This window comes from Denticeps clupeoides, chromosome 14 (genome assembly GCF_900700375.1).
Source record: "Denticeps clupeoides chromosome 14, fDenClu1.1, whole genome shotgun sequence".
Taxonomy (NCBI): Eukaryota; Metazoa; Chordata; class Actinopteri; order Clupeiformes; family Denticipitidae; genus Denticeps; species Denticeps clupeoides.
The window spans coordinates 17,548,820-17,569,455 of NC_041720.1; the positions used below are offsets into that span (position 1 = coordinate 17,548,820).

The window sequence follows — 20,636 nt, forward strand, 5'->3', positions numbered from 1 at the left end:
GCATTTATGGTGTTAGGTGAGTGCGGACTGAACGAAGGCAATTTTTCTGCTCATTGTAGCAAATCAAAACATCTACATAGGTGAACGTGACTCTTGTGAAATATGATGTGAAGTAATGTAGAAAATTTTGGGGGTATATCACAACCAGTGAAGGTTCACACCTCTAATGTTGGATTTATATGTTGCTCTCCAATATATATTTTCAGCACAATTATCAAACCCTATGATTCTCAGACTACATCTTTTACAAAAACAGGTCAGGGTCATGCCCAGCTACTGGTCCAGGCAATGGTCATCTCTACTAACCAAGTAACTACTTTTCTGCTCCTCGTTGGAAGTACAATAAATATTATGCTCCTCCACCCAAACAACCACCCACCAGATCATCCCAAAGCCTCCACAGAGGCAAAAGGCAGAAAACATGTGGGCGCCTTACATATTTGGGTGAGGGGGGGTGAGGGAGTTTGGTGGAGAAAGACTTTTGATGACTTGTTTGTTTTAAAAGCGTTGCCAGTATTCCTCCTCTAACCTGCCAACCAATCTGGCCATTTTGGAAAGGCTGTTTCTACAGACTGTCACCTTTATTTATTCCTGAAATGTGACATAGATTCAGCATTACCAATTTTTGTTCTTGCAGCTCCACCGTGAAATGTCCCCTGTAATGTCTGTACAAATCTCTGGGGGTCAGTTAGCAGAACACATCTAAGCACCACAGAGAATTCAGAACAAGGCAGCTGGACATCTGTACTACTTGGTCCACTCTGCTTATCAGATGAACAACACCTGGACTTCAAGCCACTCATGATTTCTCTTACAGTCAACATATTTTTTTACACGAGTTAAATATTTAATCAAAAGTCGTTGGGTCAGTCAGTTTTCCATAGAGGCACCCATTTCCCCAAACAGTCCTGAAAGATCCCAAGGTGCTGCCAAGACAACCAGAAGACATAATGTCTCCAGTGCTTCTTGGACCTTCCCTGGGCTCTCCGCCCAGTATGATGTGCCCAAAAAAGTCAACATTATGGGAGACACCCTTATGACCTGCCCAAACCACCTCAGTTTGGTCCACCTTCTAACAGTTTTGGAAATATCAACCATATCCGTCTTAAGAGTCCCCATATTTTTACCACATGGCACAAAACATAGTAAAACCCAATACTACAGAAGAAGATAATAAGACATCAGCAGTAAAGCCTTGTGTAAATTGCTGCACTTACCTGCAGTAAGTGGGCTGATCTTCGTGAAGCTTTGAGGTCTGCGTGTAAGGTGGAGGGTTTGTTCAAATTGAGCGAGGACTTACGGAAGGCTTCCTTCGCCTGGCTGACCGTGAGCGTAGACCATGAGCTCCGTTTCATCTTCCCATCGGGCAACAGGCCCATGCTCTCACACGCCAAGCACTTGACATCGTTGTTGCTCTTGGACATTCTCAGCGAATGCTCACCGTGCCTGTGCACAAGTGGGTAACCATGTGTGGCCTGGGGAGGCCTGGTCATCACTCCATGTAATCGGTGCATGCTGTCACTGTCCAGATTGTCATCAGAGCTCCACCACCCACCGGAGCGATGCTTGCGCTCCTTGACCTTGCTTCGCTTGCTGCCGTGTTTTGATTGTTGGTGGTGATGGCCGTCTCCTCCGCCATCCCCTTTGGTGCCATTCATCTTGGAAGAGGACCCCTCTAGCGAGTGGGACTTTGTGAAAAGCTTCTGGACTGAGTGCACCAGGTGGCGTATGCGGCCGGGACTCTCACTGCGCTGCTCTGTGGAGGTGGTCGTGGTGGAGGTCCTCTGGTATTGGAGTGTGTGGAAACCATCTCGGTGACGAGGCAGCTGCTTCTCAAACTGGTCCAGTAGGCTGGATGGCATACGGTTGCCCTTGTAGCCAACGTGATGCAGAGAAGACGTGGGCGCGATGGCAGCAGAGGCTGAAGTGGCTGAAGCAGCAATGGTGGCGCAGTCATCCCGGTTAACTGAGTCGTAGTAGGGTGAGCTGTAGTGCATTCTTGGAAATGTGCTACTGGACACATGCTCAGAGGCCATGATGCCTACAGAGGAAGGGGAGGGGCCAAGGCCAGGGGACATTGCCATGCAGTCAGAATGGATAGAGCTGCGAGGGGAACAATGCATGTGGAAGTCCATAGGGTAGCCGCTGTCTGTGGGACTGAGCAGGTATGTGGAGTGACGAGAGTCAAGGCCGCGATGGCCTCGCATGTCATGACGACGCTCATACTCCACTTGGCCGTATCCGTGTGGCGAAGGGATCTGCCGCAGTGCCCGACTGCCAGATAAGCCCTTCATCTTTCTGTCTGGGAGCAAGTAATGGTCTTCATCGAAGTGTGAAGACGACTAGTGGACAAATTACTGCTGACCTGTCCAGAAAATGAGACAAGGAAAGAAAAAAAGAACATATGGGAGAGTAATCTTAAACATCAGATACAATCACTCGATAGACACTTGCCACAGCTTACGTAAATAGCTTTCATGGGCCTTAATCTGTGTTTCAGAAATCTAAAATATAATATGAGACAGAAAAATGCAAATAACATTAATGGGCGTATGCAAGTCCATTCTGTAATTTTGATGGCTGAAAAAAACAGACTTTGCACAAACACAAAACGGAAGATGGTCACAGGATTTATGGTGGACTGTTATTGTAATGGTTTACTTACCTGCTGAAGGGTATTTTTTCCTGGTTATTTAAATGCCTATTTATAACAATTAATCATTGGTGCCTGTAAGAGCATTTAGTTAATTTATGCCAAGTCTAGTTTGGTGGGCATTACGGCTCAAATCCCAATCCGCATCAAAAGCCTTTGCATTTAACCTGCTGTACTGAAGCTGAGTCACACACCACACCACTACAGCGCACATACAACATAAGAAGTTTGAATGATAATGCACAGGATATTTTAGTAGGGTGTCCCATATTTGTGAATTCCAATAAGATTCATGGGTTGGGTTATGGGGGTGTGATGTGTCTACTCCACTGCAAGGTGTCTAATCGTTTTATCGCTCTGCCACATTGTGTCCTATTTTTTCTTAGTGACTCAGTGCTTGTATGCAGGTGTGTAGTCAACCCCTTCAGACACCAGAGTATATTTTCAAAGATACTATTTAGTGATAAACTTGTTAAAGAAATAATATCCAAAAATTTTTGAAAAATAACACAGCCATGCCATTAAAAACAACAAGAGATCAATAGCCTGGTGTAAGGAGAATTACATGGAACTGAACGTCAGAAAGGCAAATGGTGGACCTCATCAGAAAGCCGTAAAGGAGCTTGCATCTTCTAAGCATAAATGGAGCCCAGGTGGGTTGAGTGGCAAATTAAAAAAGTTTGGTGTTTTGTCAGCCTGTCTTAATTTTAGTTTTAGTCTAGCTTTTGCCTCAAGCTGTCATTTTATTTTTTATTGGCCTTAGTCACGTCCAGACTCATTTTAGTCTAGTCAAGTTTCAATTGACTTAATGTCTGAGCATTTTAGTCATATTTTACTCAGAATTATTCATTACCATTTTAGTCTAGTTTTAGTAAAAAAAACAGGATGATATAATGTCTTGTCTCGTTTTTGTCAACTAAAATGAAGAGACATATTAGTACAGTGTTTATTTTGTAAACTATATTTAGCCTTGTTTTTATTCATCAACAATATTGCATAATATATTTTATTAACGTTGCGTCTCATCTTGTTTCCATAATGTCAATAAGGTTTGTTGATGAAAACAACACTAGTCAAAGTCAAGTCAAAGTAAACTGTATTGTCACCTCACCATGTAAAAGTACACAGAGACACAAGATTGCAAAGCTTGGGGGATTCACGGTGTGCAAAAAGACAAAGTGCAAGTGGAAACACAAAAACATGACAAAGGGAATTGTCTCCAACCAATAATATAGTGCAGGTTGAGACTAACTAGACAAACCAGACAGACAAGTAGCAATATGATAATATATCAGTGTATGGATATATTTCGTGTATATAGTATACAATATACTAAGATAATAATGATAGTAGTACTGCTAGATGAGATAGTTCTCATCACCCAATACCTGTTATGGTGAAAAAAGAATATCAGTGCCTCGATTGTCTCATATGACTAACGGACTATAAAGTTCCACTTATGGTGCTCATGACCTTTTAGAACTGCAGTACAGACAGCACCCTGAATTTAAGATTAGATAAAAAAAATACAATTACACTCACTCACTCACTTTCCACAACCAGGGTTGTGTCCACCAGAACACATCCCAGGACACCAGGTGCCGGGCGGGGCGCCAGCCCACTGCAGACACACACACACACAGCATTCGCTCAGACATGCACAACTACAGAAAATTCAGAGTCACCGGTTCAGACAGTGGGGAGAGCATGCAAACTCAACACATAGAGTCTGAGCCACAATCTTGAGGCCACGTCACTAACCACAGTGGTACCATGCAAACCAATAAAATTACTTTTGTAATAATTTACATATCTCGCAATTACTTTTCCTGGTGCATTTCAGAAAGTTGAATGCCTTTCGTACAAGACGAAAGGACTCCATGCATCTGCAAGAAATCCAATATTCATTATGATGAGGAACATTTTTGCATATGGTGCCCTGAGCTGCCATTTGTGGGCAAAAGCTAATGGCAAGATAATCTATACAATGCATCAGGAATTTCAGTAATTGATCTCAACAGGAGTTTGATTAATTCTGTCTGTCCTTATTTCAATTGGTTTCATTTGGCTTTATTGGCTTCTACAGACTGTGGTTTATATATATATGTTTATATATTATATAAAAAGTTTGGGTTTTGAGTTATTACGCTATTGGTATTACAGATTGATTCCTAGTGAACCAGATGATGGATTTCAATGATGGACATTTTAAAGCACTTATGTAAGCCGCTCTGGATAAAAGTATCTGCCAAATGCTATAAATGTACACTGCCTCCTCAATAGGACCTGCAAAATATGAACACCACACAAGAGTTAAATAAACACTTTTACATTTGTACAGTCTGGTCTCAATATTGGGCATGAAATTCAATTCTACATCCTGTTTTAAAATGCTCAAATGTTTTTTTGCGGTCAGGGTTTTATCATTCCGGTGTCCAGTGCAAGGTTCCTACTAGCTTCACAACAGAACTTTTTATTCCAGAAAGGTGAACTCAGCGTTTCAGTTACAGATCTGCAGCAATGATGTATGAAAACACAAACTACATAAACTACCTGCTTGAATTTAATACTTATTGTATTTAAACCAGCCGACTTATCCGACTTATCGTTAATTATCTCATTAATTATCTCAGCGGAGAACTGAATTCCTAAGTTCAGGCTTGCACAATGGCTTTTCAGTACCTTCACACAGACACACACACATTTTTATATATCCCTGCACAGTCTGGTATCCTAATATTAGAAATTTGCTTTGTCTGGCTGAAGGGTAGCAAATACACACTGAAAAAGTAAATAGGCCTATGTGACCAGCAGCTTGGATGCTTATAAGATGAAGAAGGTCTGCCGGGTCTGGGAAAAATTCCCAGTGTGCAGCTCCTCAGTTGGGATGCCAGGACTCTTCCTTCCTACAGGATCACAAAACCAGTCTAAATCCTGAGAGTGCTCCCCTGATATAGGTTATTTTTAGAAGATGACCAGAAGTTGGTTTATTGTCAGACTTCCACGACACACTCACATGTAATGTTGTGACAGTGTGTAGAAGTGCACCATTAGTATTCTGCTAACACCAGGTTGCACTGATGCAGCATTGCATGAGCTTTTCAGCCATTGCTGTGTCGTACCTTAAAAGAATGAAACAGTCGATATATAAAAAAAACCTGGACAATGGAATGGAACAGTTTAACTAAGATGCATGGAGTGATGTATCTTGAATCAAAGTACGAAAATGGAATATTAAAATAAATACTTTTAACTTAAAAAACTAAAAAGTATGTAAGTGAAAATACAAAAGCAGATTAACCTGAGGGTGACATGAGCGATAGTGTAAGATTTAGGTTAACTTTTTTTAAGTGAAGTTATTAAACTGAAATGATTGTAAAAAAGAAATTGAATTTGAGTTCATTTAACTTATATATATATATATATATATATATATATATATATATATATATATATATATATATATATATATATATATATATATAGATGTCATGAACGCCAGTCAAGAGAGAAGATTGTTGCAATTCATCAATCTTTGATAAAATACTTCTTTTACAACAAGACAGGAAAGCCTCCATATTTACAATAAAAAAATGTTAAATTAATCTTCACTTTACTAATGGAATCTACAAAGCTGACATTTTTCAACAGACATTTTGCAGGTTTGTACAGTGTATTGGAATGCTCATGTGTATACCGTTGTCACGGTTTTGACCTTCTGAACCCTTCTAGACTGTTGCAGTCGATGTTGAATTTGTGTGTTTAAATATCTTTGGATTTGATCCTGGCTTGTGTGTAACTTCCTCCAGTTTACATTCCCAGCAGCCTAATTAAATAAATAATTTCAGAACATTTTCTCAGAAGTGACACATGACTAATTAAAGTTAATGCCGATTTGATTGACTTCATAAATGTCCATGAATCCAAGTTCTGCTCTGTTTTCTGTATAAGGATATCTTGTTAGGATCTAAGACTCATCTGGTTGTGTGTGACCTACATTTACATTACATTTACGGCATTTGGCAGACGCCCTTATCCAGAGCGACTTACAACGTGCTTAAGTTACCATCGATGAAGAGATCAATTCCAGTTCACTAGGACCCCAACTATGAAAACATCAATTTTATTCACTCTGTCGTAGATTCTGTACACAAGTTCGACAACAAGAAAATTACAATTTAATCTAAATATTCTTTAAAGAAGAAGGTCTTGAGCTGTCGTTTGAAGGTGCTCAGTGACTGAGCTGTTCTGACCTCGAGGGGACGTTTTCCACCACCAAGGGGCCAAGACGGAGAAGAGTCTAGATGAGTGTCTTCCTTTTACCTTCAGAGATGGAGGGACCAGGCGAGCAGTACTGGAGGCTTTTGTCTGATATTGTAGAGAAGGAATCTACATGAGCGGGAAAGATTGCTGATGTGAGTCAAGAAGGAGAGTTGGTTGTCTATTGTTATGCCAAGGTTGCGGGCTGTTGAAAAAGGAGAGAGCTGCGAGTTGTCTAGGTAAACAGCAAGATCCTGATGTTGTGAAGAAACTGCTGGAATGAATATTGGTTCAGTTTTGGTGGGATTGAGTTGGAGGTGATGGGCTGCAATCCAAGACGAGATGTTGGTTAGACATGCAGAGATTTTGGAATCAGAGGGAGGAAAGGAGAAGAGGAGTTGTGTGTCATCAGCATAGCAGTGGTAGGATAATCCATGTGAGGAAATTACCTCACCAAGTGATCTCGTGTAGAGGGAGAAAAGGAGAGGACCTAGCACCGAGCCTTGAGGGACACCAGTGGAGAGTCTACATGAGGCAGAGGTGGATCCTTTCCAAGTCACTTGGTAAGATTGCTCATCAAGGTAGGAAGCAAACCGAATTCCTCTCCGAATTCCAAGCTTCTTCAGGATTGACAGTGGTTAACGGTGTCCAATGGTTAACGGTGTCAAATGCAGCAGAGAGGTCGAGGAGAATAAGAACCGATGACATTTTTGCCAATCTGGCTGCATGTAGCTGCTCGGTAACCGCCAAAAGGGCAGTCTTGGTGGAATGAGCTGTTCTGAAGCCAGACTGGTTAGGATCCAGGAGGTTGTTCTGTGATAGATGGAGTGATAGCTGGTTGTAGACACAGCGCTCAAGGATTTTGGATAGAAAACCTGGTTTTGCAGTTTTGTGCAGAAGTGGGGTATAAAATTAATTGTATCTAGAATCATATCTGTAGCTTGATCCTAAAATAAATGTGACACTTCATTTAATAGGATCCAATGTTAACTGACTAAAAGGGTTAAAATAGATCTGGTTTCAAAAGATGCAGTTTCTATAGTAACTGACAGACCCAGTGATTTGGTGCTTGTAGAAATGTTACACCCATAGAATAATGACACTGAATTCACAGAGAAGATTGGGTAACACTCATTGTTCTTTTAGTCCATTTCAGTGACATCCAAGGGGCTTTAACACTTTATAAAATCAAAAGAGGTTACATTTCCATGCATAGTGTTTAAAGGCTAGGAAATGCATCAACACGTCACCGGTGTAGGTTTAATGTGAATGTTCTGCACATAAGGTACTGAGCCAGTTCAGAGCTGACTCAAAAAATACACAACAGAAAACCAGTGAAAAACACATCACATATTTACAAAAAAACATGTACAAATGCATTTATGCAATCTCAATTCATTTGCCAGCCAGGTGAATTTTTCACCAATTCCTGGGTCCCCATGTGCAATAAGAGCAACACCATTGTTCCTGTCCCAATAACCACTGCTACAATGGAGAGAGTCAGTCGCACTGAAGACCTCACATGGACTTTTCCACACAAACCACAACATGATGGCATTTCAGTCTGCCCTACTACACTGGCTAAGGGAAAGAATGAAACCATTCAGCCTATAAACTGTTAACTGGAATGGTGGTGCAGAATCCCATCCATAACCAACAGGGAAAAGACCGACATTCAGGACTCTTATTAAGCTTGGTAAAACTCCCCAACTTAATATGCTTTTTTACTTCATCTACTGCTAAAGATCTTGTCAAGATCCGTCTCACTTCTGGCTTAGCTTTGCTTGTTCAAAATAAAAGTCCATGTGCTCGCAAAGCAGCTACATACAATTGATAGGCAGCCTTTATGGAGAAAATATAAAATCATTCATCTTTTGGATTTAGCTTTGGGTCTTTTTTTAACAGCACAATGTTACTGGATTGAAGTGGAAAAATCCAATTCATGTTCATGGCCATTGGTGTATAAAGACAAGCACCTTGGCATGCAGACTGCTTCTTCAAACATTTGTGAGAGAATCGGCCGCTCTCAGGAGCTCAGTGAATTCCTGCCTGGTACCGTGATAGGATGCCACCAATGGCAGATGATATGGATGAAATGTGATGAAATGTACTTACTATTAAATATTCCACATTCGTTAGTGGAATTTTAACAAAGTGGAAGCGATTGGGAACAACAGCAACTCAACCACGAAGTGGTACGTCATGTAAAACCACAGTGCTGGGTCAGCGCGTTCTGAAGTGCACAGATGTTTGCAACTTTCTGCAGGGTCAATAGCTACAGACGTTCAAACTTCACATCGGGTCCTCAGATTAGCTCAAGAACAGTGAACAGACATATTAATTGGATGGGTTTCCATGGCCGAGCAGCTGGGTCCAAGCTTTACATCACCAAGTGCAAGCAATTTGTAGGGTGCTCCAGAACTGCAGGCACTTGGAAGTGGATCCGAAAAAAGTCTTTGGCAGACAGTGACCGACGGCAAAAAGAAAGTCGGTAAAGGGGTTCCCAAAAAGTAGAGGGAAACTGAGAACGGACATCGCAAAAGCCCCTGAACAACATGATCAGGTTGACAGAGATCTATGGATTAGGGAATTTCTTATAAGCAGACCCCAGCCAGAAGAGCTCATCACATTTTCTATACAACAAGCAAGGCTGTGACTTTAGTTCACTCGTGTGTTGAATCTTTACATATGACTCTCATCCACAGCTCTAAATGCTATTGTGGGACTGAATGAGGAAAACAGTCTACAAAGATGAGGTTAAGAGACTGGGTGCATGATGCAAGATGATGATTTTATTGTCAAGACCCCTGAAATGTATCAGCACAGTGACTGCTTTCTCACTTCTTAAACAATTTCATTAACAACATCTCTTGGTAGAGTAAAAAGATGTCACAGTCTTGATTCTTGGATAGTAAATAGATCATTGTTATAGATTGGATATTACGGCTGAACTTTCGATTGTCTACTGGAGAGGTATCTTTATGACTGTGTTTCTTACGCTATTTAGTGAAAATCTGCTTCCTAATAAAGACTGTATCACCAATGTGGACTGAAGCAAACAAATAATTTTGGCCAGCGAATCAGTATGTTCAGTTCACTGTAAAGACAATTTCAAACAGACAAGTTTGTTTCTGAATAGCACATCACTTCTGTATAAGTTATGCATATATTATTCCACTGTATAGTACATAATACAAAGGTTTACATTTAATTGTCTTGGTAATAGAGCACTTTTATAACATCATGCACAATTTAAATGGTATCATTATGCCGAATGTGTTTCAAAACATGTTACGTTCAAAACAGTAGTTTAAAGTAACAAAAAAATACACACATTTAAAAAAACATGTATTTGATAACTAATTCATTATGGTAGGAGCCTAATAAATATAAAACTTTGAGGTTTGAACGTTAATTTACGACCATTGTGTGTCCTAGCAAACAACTTAACTGTCAGGTGCTCGAGGAGGACAGACACTATCAGCAGTGATTGTAACATGGAACGCAGCCCCTACAGGGTTCTACTCAAGGTTCTACTTTTCATTAGAATATACTGTAAATGGGATGAAAAAGAATAATAGAGCAGTGATCTGAAATTCACAGGACTGTTATGGAACAGGACACAGGATACAAATATGTATGTATTTGTATCCTGAATGAGTATTTGTATTTTATGAGTATTTGCAAGTCACACATTGATCACAGTAAAGAAACTAATCATATTCATGTATATTTTATTCATGTTGATGCTGTATGCTTGTTGCTATCTGTAGTGTATTAGCCAGGACGTCTCCCATCTACACTTTCATTTTTTTTATTTTGACCATGACAGAATCATATTTAATGAGTGTTTGATGTGGCTTCTTACAAGGACTGAGGTTTCTTCTTCACACACTCAAATGCAAATGTGGATAACAGTAAATCATTAATAATGCTCATGTTGATGCAAATATAAAAAAAACATAAAAGAAATTAGGCCTGAAGTACTGCGAATAAAAAATGAACATAGAATGATACAGTAATAATGTATTCAGTTTTCAGCCATGTCTAGTCTTTTACCTAACCCTGGAAATGATCACAGAAGAAGTGAAGTTAGTGGCAATCTCATTTCATGTTCATGCTTTGATCTCCCACCCAATTACATCTTAAATGTACACAGGAAATAAGCCGGCCTTGCAGACCGCAGATCCAGCGGTCCTGACATGAATGTTCCCCATACGGCCTGATGAGGAAAACAAAAAAGTTCTGTTCGTTTATTTTCCCAAATTATTCTGATTTAGGATGTTGTATGTTTAGTGCTATTTATAGGATCCACTTCACGATCTCTGGGGGTTAAATTTAAATGCTTTTACGACAGTAAAATATGTAATAAAATAGTCCACAACAATATTTGCTTTAATTAGTACAATTCCATTTATTTGGCAACCTGCACAGAATCCTGCGAGAAAAGTAGAGTATGGCTTCAATATAATCAGAAGCCGGATGTGTATTAGATATGTGTATTAGAGGCTCTTCCCACAGGAACGTGCACGGGCCACAATAATCTGCATTGCTACATCACTGATGCATCAAGTTTCAGCTCAGACTGTCAGGGGTTCGTCAAGACACTTTCTCTTTCACGTCTCTTCTTGTATGAATGCTGTTAAATTACTGTTATAATCGTTTGTGCCAGTAAAGCTTTATGATCTTTTCAAAAATAGAAAGGAGTCAAATATTGCATAAAATACTGATTCCCCTTTCTGGAATAATGAAAAAACTATCCTTGGATGAGTTCAGAATTTAACTAATAAACAATTAACTATATTGATTAGATTGGGATTGATCACCTCAGTACTGCTTACTCACATTTTGCACTCAAATTTGTAAATTCATCACCCGCACCTCACCCACGACAGTTGGACGTTAATTTGTTTCTATTCATTGCATTGCAATCGGGAAAGAAGGCAGTGCAAGTGGGAGCAGGGACGTGCAGGTTATATAAGAAATTATATTTATTGTGATAATTGAACAATTTGTTCTTGAAGAGCGTTTTTGCATTCGTTTTTCAGTGGATCGGACAAATATAATCTGGAAGCCTAATAGAAGACCATATATACCCAACAACACATAAAATGAGGTAATTATTGTACACTTGGCAGCACGGCATCTGTGATGAAACTGAGTGGGCAGCAGAAATCTGCATCAGAAATCCTCGTTCCGGCTATGGCCAGCAGGGGGCGCCCTGCACTCTGCATCTGTAAAATAGCCAAGGTCTATCACCCAGGTTTGCATATTTCACCTCAGCATTTTGGGGCGAACGCAGGTTCAGTGTAATTGTGCCACTGCTCACACGCGGATTGGTACGCCGGCATGCAGGTAGCGGTGGGAACGGGCGTTTTTAATGTTGGATGTGGCCACCGGGAGTGGTGAGATCTGGCAAATTTCACATTTTGGCTACATATGCCACAACTGGAGCGGTAACAGCAGACTGAGACACACATACACACACACACACACACACACACACACACACACACACACATACACATCCACATAGGATACCAGCTCCGACCCTCCCACTGATGTGGGCATCAACTCATTCACCTTAAAATGAAATGGAACCACCCCCTCTCGGTAATTTATACAGTGTTTCCCCCCTCTCTCATACACACACACACACCACCTACCCTCAGTAATACCACCACCTCCGCTCACCGAATCTATGATCTTGCAACAATCTTAAGATTCAGCAGCATTCGCAGGAATGCACGGACCTAAAAGGAATAAACAAGACCCACTACGGCTCCTCAACATCTCCATGGAAACAGGCTGAGCATGGCTCATCCCATCCTGTGTACTGTCAGAGACGGAGAGGAGGATGTAGAGGCAGAGCGTGTCCTTTCTGAACGCGTTCTGGACCTTTATCTCTATTCTTTTTTTTTTTTTTTTGTATAACACAGATGATTCTGTGGCACAGAGCAGCGTGAAGTTTCCACAGCTGGCATGGAGGGGGGCACACACAGCCCCAAAAACAGTTGGAAGCCCCCCAATCACAGCTGCATGGGGGAGGGTTACCACCAGACCACCATGTACCCCCCACCACCCCCACCCCTCTTCCCGTGTCTGTCACCCATTCATCTCGCTCCCGGCCCCTCACGCCCGTGGGACGCTGCCTGCCGTCATACTGTGGAGGGGATGCTGACAGATCTCCGAGGATGGAGGGGGATGCTCAGATGTCACTCAGGTCATCGCTTCATTCAGCCAACTGACTGTTGCACAGGCAACTCCACCCCCCCCTCCAGCCCCAGACAGGTACCTGTAACTGACCACAGTCGGGCACAACTGGAGACCCTTCATCTTACCGCACCTCCAACTTGACATGCAGAGCATCACTCCTTACCTCACAATCTGACTACACCGCTCCGGAGACATCAGAGAGCACGAGCCGCGTCTTCACACAGCAGAAGAGCCGAAGGCATGGACGTGGGGAGCCACCGAGTCTCTGCCCAGCAGGAAATAATGACAAGCACTTTTCCCCCCGATTTCCCCCTCCCTTCCTCCGTATGTGGTCTGATCCCTGAGAGTCGTGAGAGCCGTGTGATGCCGAGTCGCCCCTGGACCAGCGCTGAGCGGCGTGCCTGTCCCCTCCACTGCAGCAGACTGAGAGACCGATTCGTCCACTGCATGTTCCACAGGCACCACTGGCTGGCAGCAAAACGTGGGAGCCAGAGCGGCTGGATTCAGGATTCTGCAGCTCTCACACTCGTGCTCCCACCCCCACCACCCCACCTTTTTTTTTTTTTTTTTTTTTAACTGCAGCAGCACATCATCCATCAGCCCCCCCCCCCGACTGAGTAATCATCTCATTCTAATGTGGGGGGAAATGAGACAGGGGTCTTACCGGTTCAATCCATCCTCCTATCTGAGTCGTTCAGTCTCTAATTCACGTGAAAGCCCTTCCTGCGCCTGCTGTAATCTACAATATTGACACCAGGGGTCGCCGTGTACAAGTCAATATTTCAGATGAGAAGTGACCTCAGGCCAACATTTTGCCTTACCTGTGTACCTGGTGCCACTGGGGGCCTTTTGGTCCCAACAGTTCTATTTTAATCTAGGAAATAATGCCTGAGGAAGTATTAAAAAAAGGTTCAAGTGAATGTGTATGAGTGTGGATTAAGCATATCCAGGATTGGAAAAAATTAATTAGAAAAAGTAGGTGATACTGAATAAATTCCAGAAATGTCTTTGGTATACAGTAGAGAGTAATAATTGTACATGGTACTAAAAGTGTCAGTTAATCACACAATTTAACAAATTAATCACAATAATTTTTTATGACCCCAAAACGCTGTGTAATCATTGTATATGGTACTTAAATATAGATATTTTAATGTTATGTTATGTAATATTCTCATTTTGCTGTGCCTGATTTCCACCATCTGCGTCGACCGCCTGAAACTGAGGTGTCCAGACAGGGGTACTTGGTTCTTGAATGCGCGGGCCTAAATCCTTTCACTGTCAAAGGTCAAACCCCACCCCACAAAACATGTTACGTTAATTGCATTAACAGGTTATGATGTGTTTGTATTTATAAATTAATTGCAGTGATTAACATGCACATTTTGACAGGCCTACATGAAGCAGATGATATACATTTTTTAATAACTGTATTCTAAATACAGCCTTATGAAATGTAACTTGTATATGGTTTGTATTCCTAAAGTAATTATTTAGTTATAAGCCAGAGGTGGACTTCACAAATAACATTTTTTGTATTCTTTTTGGTGTCATTAAGCCTGGTGTCACAATCCATAAAGACAATTATTTGACAATAATTATTTTCAGTCAGCTCCGTGGACTAGTCTTTCGCTTGCATTTTGTGAGGAATGAGATGTTTTTTGGGAACATGCAGGCCACAGATGGTGGGATTTGGTCTATTCACAGTATTGACACAAGACACCAAATCCAAGTCATTCTAGGAAGCTTTACAACTGATAACAGATTACAAAACAATAAAATATGAAATATAATAATATGAAATAAAATAAAAAGCCATGCATTACTGTAACCTGTAAATCTTGAGTAAAAATAAAATTATGTGCCAGTTTCTCAGCTTTAAGTTTTTTTTAAACTGTGTAAAAATCAACTCCACCTGTATGGTGGCATGGTGGTTAGCAACGTGGCCTTCACATTTAGCTTGTTTTTGAAGATCTTTAATGACTCCGCTATCTGAACATCTAGTTCATTCCAGCACCTCGTCTCCGAAACAGAGAAGAGTCTAGACGAACGTTGGTGGATCCAGTGTTGCAGGGCTGGAGAATCGGAGAGATTGAGGTGCAGAGCGACCTGAGGTACGAGGGTGTGACCCTTCCTTGGGTTTGTAGGCGAGCATCTGATGTGGGCAGCTACAGAAGAAAGGGCGCCTTTCATGGCTGCCTGCTGCTGCCTCAGGGGATGGGTTAAATGCAGAGACCACATTTCACTGTGTGCTGTGCTGTGGTGTCACGTGACAACTAATAAACTTTCCCTTTCACTGCAGCAGTGAACGTAGCGGTGGAATGGCTGCAAGGTTCTGGATCTGAATCAGAGATTGAAGGGAAGAGGAAGACCAGCCAGGAGTGCGTTACGGTAGTCCAGTTAGGAGATGCATGGGCTCCAGCAGCTGCCACACTAAGTAACAGAACTACGTGGTTACCGAAGGTGAGTGTGTGGGTGAATAGATCAACTCACCTTTTCAGAACCTTTGGACCATTACCATTGTTTGCAAGTGAAGTGTTAGAAATTTCTTGGACCCAGGCTGATACCAGATCACAAAATCATCTAAAAGAGCAGCAAAATACAAAAAATAAATAATAAAAAAGGTATTTAACTGCAGGCATATGCAACATGTTTAAATGAGATTTGGGCTCCTCATCACCTATTCCCCTTCACGAATATTTCCCAAAAACCAAATACAAAATGTCACAATCCGGAACACCGAGAACCGATGTCCTCCAATCCCTCTGAGTAAAATGATGTGCTGTAAGTGGATGCAGATAAAAAAAAATCATCGAATTCGGTTTATTACGGATGATATGCAGGTATGAAAAAATGAAATAAAAAGAAGCGGCTTGAAATCTGAAGTTACACATTACAACCCCAGGTTGCTGCGTATCGTTCATTATTATTAATCAGGGGGCTGATCAGTTTCGAAACCGCTGGCATCCTGAAAAACTCATTACTGAATCAGATATTAGAAATTTACTCCAACAGATCATCGGGAACAGCACTGTGAAAGACTTTTTATTTTTATGGACAACGAAATAAAGCATATGACAAATGGTACATGAGAGAAAGAGATAATAATAATAAAAGACACATTAAGAAAGGTGAGGCAGAATCAGCTTTCATGACAATGATATGGCAAAGTACATATTACATTTCAAAAAGATTTATTCCCAATTTTTAAGGTTTTAGTTTTAATGTGTAATATATAAGTATGTTGTGTACATACTTGTATAAATACATGTATAAACTTATATTGTTATTACCGATGACATTTAGGGAAAAATATATATCTCATTTAATCAACATATTCGGTTAAAGCCGAGTTAATGTGTCAAAACTGCCAGGTCCCAGTAGGAAGAGTATCGAGTTCTTACAGAAAGAAGCGGAGAGAAGCTGACAAGGTCACTAATAGGAATATTTACACATAATGATATGTCTTCTCAAGAATAACAGTGAAGGTTTATAACCAATAGATGGTTCTTTAGCACTGGACCGCACCCAGATCCACCAAATATTAAAATATAACTTCATATAATTCATTTGCTGAATTGAATTTCCTGAAATAAGTATGGCATTTTTTTAAAGACAGAGAAAGGCAGAGATGTAGAGATCTTCTGACCTAGGGGGGTTGGCAATGACAATGACAACACTGGACTGACGTAGCAAGTTTCAATACCAGAGTTCAAGTTTGACTTTTTTTTTCAATTTGAAATATATAAATGAGATACACCACTGTACTCCATTCAAACCTGTTTCTATGATGCAGGGATGCCTCCACCAATAGGAGGAGTGGAAAGGGGGGGCAGCAGGAGAGACTTGAGTTTGATGGACATGGCTGCAATTTCAGGGTCCTGAGTCTCATACATCTTCACCAACCTGGCAAATTTAAGAACGCCTGGAAAAGTCAACAATGACATCATGAACCAGAACTATAGAGGGCTACGAGTGCCAAAATTAATGAGTCAATTATTAAATGTGACGTGACTTATTTAAAACATAAAATTATTTCAATATGACATGAATTATAAAAAAAAAAAAATAATAATTGAAAATGTGTCAAAATATTTCACAATTTGACTGCATAGTTAAAGTAATAGTAAGGCGTTGTGGGGCGGTGAAAGGCGTGTGGGGGTGGTATGAGGTGGTGTGAGGCGCTGTGAGGTGGTGTCGGGGCGTGTGGGGATGGTGTGAGGCGGTGTCGGCGTGTGGAGGTGGTGTCAGCCGGTGTGGGGTGGCGTCGGACGCGTGGGGTGGCGTCGGACGCGTGGGGTGGCGTCGGACGCGTGGGGTGGCGTCGGACGCGTGGGGGCGGCGTCGGGCGCGTGGGGGCGGCGTCGGGCGCGTGGGGGCGGCGTCGGGCGGCGTGGGGGCGGGCGTCGGGCGGCGTGGGGGCGGTGTCGGCCGCTGGGGGCGGTGTCGGGCGCGTGGGGGCGGTGTCCGGGCGCGTGGGGGCGGTGTCGGGCGTGTCGGGCGCGGGGGGCGGTGTCGGCCGTGGGGGCGGTGTCGGGCGCGTGGGGGGCGGTGTCGGGCGTCGTGGGGGCCGGTGTCGGGCGCGTGGGGGCGGTGTCGGGCGCGTGGGGGCGGGTCGGGCGCGTGGGGGCGGTGTCGGGCGCGTGGTGGCGGTGTCGGGCGCGTGGGGGCGGTGTCGGGCGGTGTCGGGCGCGTGGGGGCGGTGTCGGGCGCGTGGGGTCGGTGTCGGGCGCGTGGGGGCGGTGTCGGGCGGTGTCGGGCGCGTGGGGGCGGTGTCGGGCGCGTGGGGTCGGTGTCGGGCGCGTGGGGGCGGTGTCGGGCGCGTGGGGGCGGTGTCGGGCGGTGTCGGGCGCGTGGGGGCGGTGTCGGGCGCGTGGGGGGCGGTGTCGGGCGCGTGGGGGCGGTGTCGGGCGCGTGGGGTTGGTGTCGGGCGCGTGGGGTTGGTGTCGGGCGCGTGGGGTTGGTGTCGGGCGCGTGGGGCGGTGTCGGGCGCGTGGGGGCGGTGTCGGGCGCGTGGGGTCGGTGTCGGGCGCGTGGGGTCGGTGTCGGGCGCGTGGGGTCGGTGTCGGGCGAGTGGGGACGGTGTCGGGCGAGTGGGGACGGTGTCGGGCGCGTGGGGGCGGTGTCGGGCGCGTGGGGACGGTGACGGGCGCGTGGGGTCGGTGTCGGGCGCGTGGGGTCGGTGTCGGGCGCGTGGGGGCGGTGTCGGGCGCGTGGGGGCGGTGTCGGGCGCGTGGGGGCGGTGTCGGGCGAGTGGGGTCGGTGTCGGGCGCGTGGGGTCGGTGTCGGGCGCGTGGGGTCGGTGTCGGGCGCGTGGGGTCGGTGTCGGGCGCGTGGGGGCGGTGTCGGGCGCGTGGGGTCGGTGTCGGGCGCGTGGGGTCGGTGTCGGGCGAGTGGGGACGGTGTCGGGCGAGTGGGGACGGTGTCGGGCGAGTGGGGACGGTGTCGGGCGCGTGGGGGCGGTGTCGGGCGCGTGGGGACGGTGACGGGCGCGTGGGGTCGGTGTCGGGCGCGTGGGGTCGGTGTCGGGCGCGTGGGGTCGGTGTCGGGCGCGTGGGGGCGGTGTCGGGCGCGTGGGGCGGTGGGCGGGGGCGTGGTCGGCGCGTGGGGGCGGTGTCGGGCGCGTGGGGGCGGTGTCGGGCGCGTGGGGGCGGTGTCGGGCGCGTGGGGTCGGTGTCGGGCGCGTGGGGGCGGTGTCGGGCGCGTGGGGGCGGTGTCGGGCGCGTGGGGGTCGGTGTCGGGCGCGTGGGGTCGGTGTCGGGCGCGTGGGGTCGGTGTCGGGCGCGTGGGGGTCGGTGTCGGGCGCGTGGGGCGGTGTCGGGCGCGTGGGGGCGGTGTCGGGCGCGTGGGGTCGGTGTCGGGCGCGTGGGGACGGTGACGGGCGCGTGGGGTCGGTGTCGGGCGCGTGGGGTCGGTGTCGGGCGCGTGGGGTCGGTGTCGGGCGCGTGGGGGCGGTGTCGGGCGCGTGGGGGCGGTGTCGGGCGCGTGGGGGCGGTGTCGGGCGCGTGGGGGCGGTGTCGGGCGCGTGGGGGCGGTGTCGGGCGCGTGGGGTCGGTGTCGGGCGCGTGGGGGCGGGTGTCGGGCGCGTGGGGGGCGGTGTCGGGCGCGTGGGGGCGGTGTCGGGCGCGTGGGGTCGGTGTCGGGCGCGTGGGGTCGGTGTCGGGCGCGTGGGGTGGGCACCTTCGCCTTCGTTGTTGAAGCCGTAGGCCTTGATGACCTCCTGCTGGATCTGGGTGGCCACGGGCAGGACCAGCTGCAGCATCTTGCCCATGTCGTTACAGGCGCTCTCCCTCGCCTCGTCCATCCGAGCCGCGTTCTCGGGCACAGAAAAGGCCTGGATCACTTCGCTCAGCACGACTGCAAAAATAAAAAATAAAGAAATGGAGGGATTAAAAAAAAAAAAAAAAAATACAACACCGACAGATTTTACCCGGACGCTCGTACCCCTGGCCTGCTCCACGGTGAGGGTGGGCTGCTGCGCTGCGGCAGACGCCATCCCGGCAGCAGCAGCACTCTGGGAGGATTTTAAATGAAACTGAAGTCAGAAATGCGTTCGGAAGAGCACACGAGCGACATGAGAACACTCACACCGAGGAGAAGAGGAGAATCCCAGGCTGTGCAAAACAAACGTTTCGACCTTTGAAGCTTGTGAAACGCGTTACTTTCGGACGCTTTTTCTAAAGCAAATTCGTTGCGCGCATCAAGTTGTCGTTTTTACTCGGTTTTATTTTCGTGTAGAAGCAAACCAGCCTGAAGTCCCGAAACGATCAATGATATGATGACTTCCGGTGAAGACGGAGCGAAACTGTATCAAAATAAAAGTCACGTCTTCACATTACTGAGCTGTACGTTGCAAGCGTTCCCTGTTTGCGAATAAAATAATAATACTTTTATATAGACACTTTACATAGTACACATACACACAAATAATTGATGGAAATCAAATTTATCAACCATGGTGGTCTGGATTTGGAGAATTAAAAACATACTACAGGTTGATCCAAGTCAGAACCAGGCTCAGTAGAGTGTGTGGTCTCCACGTGCCTGTATGACCTCCCTACAACCCTGGGCATGCTCGTGATGAGGTGACGGATGGTCTCATGAGGGATCTCCTCCCAGACTTGGACTAGCTGTTAAGGAAGCGGCCCCGTAATAAGAAGGTTGCCAGTTCGAATCCCGATCCGCCAAGGTGCCACTGAGGTGCCACTGAGCAAAGCACCGTCCCCAGAGGTCAAATTTCACTGTGTGCACCGTGTGCTGTGCTGCTGTGTATCACATGTGACAATCACTTCACTTATTTATTTATTTTATTTAAAGCATCCGCCAACTCCTGGACAGTCTGTGGGTATGGTGCTGGTGGATGGAGCGAGACATGATGTCCCAGATGTGCTCAACTGTATTCAGGTCTGGGGAACGGGCGAGCCAGTCCATAGCATCAAAACCTTCGTCTTGCTGACTGCTTACTGCTTGCTTACTGTTGACACACTCCAGTCACATGAGGTCAAGC

At 45.4% G+C, this 20,636-nt stretch overlaps 2 protein-coding genes across 5 annotated transcripts in view; both read right to left on the bottom strand.

Moving 5' to 3' along the window:
- dlgap2b (discs, large (Drosophila) homolog-associated protein 2b) overlaps positions 1 to 13,839 on the bottom strand; it is a 55,409-nt gene extending 41,570 nt beyond the window's left edge. Inside the window, exons 1-2 of one of the 4 annotated variants that reach the window (XM_029002284.1) lie at positions 13,794 to 13,839; positions 1,218 to 2,365 (exon numbers count right to left, since the gene is read on the bottom strand). In XM_029002284.1, the coding sequence (XP_028858117.1) occupies positions 1,218 to 2,294 (1,077 nt within the window). In that variant the 5' untranslated portion in view covers positions 2,295 to 2,365; positions 13,794 to 13,839. Of the gene's footprint in view, positions 1 to 1,217; positions 2,366 to 13,292; positions 13,635 to 13,793 lie in introns of those variants that run through there. The other 3 variants (XM_029002283.1, XM_029002285.1, XM_029002286.1) reach the window with 3 other exon arrangements.
- Positions 13,840 to 16,152: 2,313 nt separating this feature from the next.
- grcc10 (gene rich cluster, C10 gene) lies at positions 16,153 to 19,914 on the bottom strand. Its single transcript, XM_028953298.1, has 4 exons — positions 19,718 to 19,914; positions 19,574 to 19,643; positions 19,310 to 19,486; positions 16,153 to 17,054 (listed from the first exon to the last, which is right to left on the bottom strand). Exons 2-4 carry the CDS (start codon positions 19,623 to 19,625, stop codon positions 16,915 to 16,917), a joined length of 369 nt encoding a protein of 122 aa, XP_028809131.1. The 5' UTR covers positions 19,626 to 19,643; positions 19,718 to 19,914; the 3' UTR covers positions 16,153 to 16,914.
- Positions 19,915 to 20,636: the final 722 nt, after the last annotated feature.